This window comes from Lygodium microphyllum, chromosome 8, assembly GCF_053477565.2.
Source record: "Lygodium microphyllum isolate KBCC chromosome 8, Lygodium_microphyllum_v1.1.10, whole genome shotgun sequence".
Taxonomy (NCBI): domain Eukaryota; kingdom Viridiplantae; phylum Streptophyta; class Polypodiopsida; order Schizaeales; family Lygodiaceae; genus Lygodium; species Lygodium microphyllum.
The window spans coordinates 26,081,829-26,083,707 of record NC_141142.1 but is presented as its reverse complement, the minus strand read 5'-3'; the positions used below and the strand labels follow the sequence as shown (position 1 = coordinate 26,083,707).

General features: G+C 59.5%; 1 protein-coding gene across 1 annotated transcript; it reads right to left on the bottom strand.

Moving 5' to 3' along the window:
• Nucleotides 1-215: 215 nt before the first annotated feature.
• LOC148032079 (chitinase CLP-like) lies at nucleotides 216-1,367 on the bottom strand. Its single transcript, XM_087683877.1, has one exon. The coding sequence runs from the start codon at nucleotides 1,365-1,367 to the stop codon at nucleotides 216-218; it is 1,152 nt and encodes a 383-aa protein (XP_087540003.1).
• Nucleotides 1,368-1,879: the final 512 nt, after the last annotated feature.

Genomic DNA, 1,879 nt, shown 5'->3' with positions numbered 1-1,879 from the left:
AAACTGTCCTAATTGTTATTGATGTTGATTGATGCTTCGAACCTCGGGAAAACACTCGTGCCAAACGTTGGGAAAATCTACGTGCAGAGTGATTAGTTAAAACTTTATTACTACCAATATCTAAATGACAAAAAATTATTTAAAAAACATAATCGCAGGAATGGCCATATTCATCACAAGGCGAAGTTGTTTGTTGGGTGGCGAGCCCTATGGTGCTAGAAGAGGAAATTAGCGCAGAGGGTTCGGACGCCAGCCAAAATGCCACTAAAGCGGAGGCGGGAGCGGGAGAGGTCGAATTCCAGGAAGTTGTCGCGCTGCTGGAAGTTTCCCAAAACGGAAGGCTGGCCGACGCCGGCGTCAACGAAGGCGAGGCAGAGGTCGCTGCCGTCGCGGACGGGGACGACGGAGTTCCAGCCGAAGATGGGCCAGATGGCGCCGTCACGGAAGTAGAGCTCGATTGGGGGCACGGAGGGGCCGACGCGGGTGAACACGAAGTGGGAGGCATTGAAGCAGGTGTCGAAGGGGCGGACGGGGCGGGACGACGGGGTGACCGAGCCGTAGCCTATGGCGCGACGGAAGGTGTCGCGCAAGGCGACGTAGGTGGAGTGCTCGAAGGCTGTGTAGGGGCGGGCCGTGCTGATGCGGAGACGGAGGGGGGCGCCGATGTGGGTCTTGCCGTTGACGACCATGGACTTGAGGGCGACGGAGTAGGTGCCGTCGCGGGCGGAGGTGGAGAGGGCGGTGCCGGCGAGGATGCCCGAGACGTTGACGGCGGGGCCGGACTGCAGGATGTAGCTGTCGATGCGGCCGAAGAAGGCCGGCCCGGGCAGGCCGGCGGGCCCCGGCAGGCAGTACGCGAAGCGCCGCGCCTGCACCCTGCCGCCAGACTGGGCCTGCAGCTGCGCCGGCAAAGCATACTCCCCGCCCCCCATCGCCGCCGCGGGGGCTTCTGCCGCCGCCCCTCTCAGGCACCTGAACTGCACCCCCTTCACCCCGTAGGGCTTCAGGGGTCTCGTGCCGTCCGTCGTGTTCAGCGTTGCTGTGTCGTCCGCCAGCCCGCACGTCGCCGCTGCCTCCGGCCGGCACTTCGCTAGCCGCTGCCGGAACGTCGTCGACGCCGCCGTGTGGAAGGCCCCCTTCCCGCGGCCGCACCGCACCCGCGTCACCGCTCCCTCCACGTCCAAGGGCAGCAGCTGCGCTTGCGGCGGCGTCCCGAGCGACAGCTTCAGCATGTATACGTCAGAGTTGGCTGCGCGGCTCACCTGGCCTACCAGAGCTGTAGCGATGGCGGGTGTGGGCGCATGCTGCGACGAGCATACTGCTATGGCTAGAATGGCAACAAGGACAGGCAACATTTGGCTTTGCATTCTGGTGGGCAGATGAATGACAGACTGAAAGCTGGTTCGAGAATCGAGTGTCGAATATGGAACCCACTGTCAGGGTTAGGCCATCCTTTTATAGACGCATCGGCTACTGCATAGTCGCCGACGCTCTCATCAGTCAACAGAAGAGATCTCCTGAGTCCTCTCTCTCTCTATCTCTCTCTCTCGGGTCTCAGTCTGTGTGCCTGTTGCAGGCGCACCGGCGCTATTTACAGCTAAGACAATCGTCATCTGACAACTCGTTTATCTGGCTATCACGATTCACAGCACGTTCTGCCTATCGGTATGTCAACGCTTATCGACACGCCATGCATTGTCAAAAAAGCAAGTTAGCAACAGCTTTAAAAATTCGAGCAGCTACCTGACTTGCAGAAGTCGCAAGCGGACGGTGGACCCTATCGACGCGGCGATCAGACACCTGCAACTTACAAGCTTTAACGGAATTCTCTAATACGACGTGCAGTACCAAGGATATAGGAAATGCTCAAAGCTCACCA

Excerpts from the sequence above, each read along its gene's own strand:
- LOC148032079 (XM_087683877.1), bottom strand. The coding sequence starts at position 1,367 with ATGCAAAGCCAAATGTTGCCTGTCCTTGTTGCCATTCTAGCCATAGCA.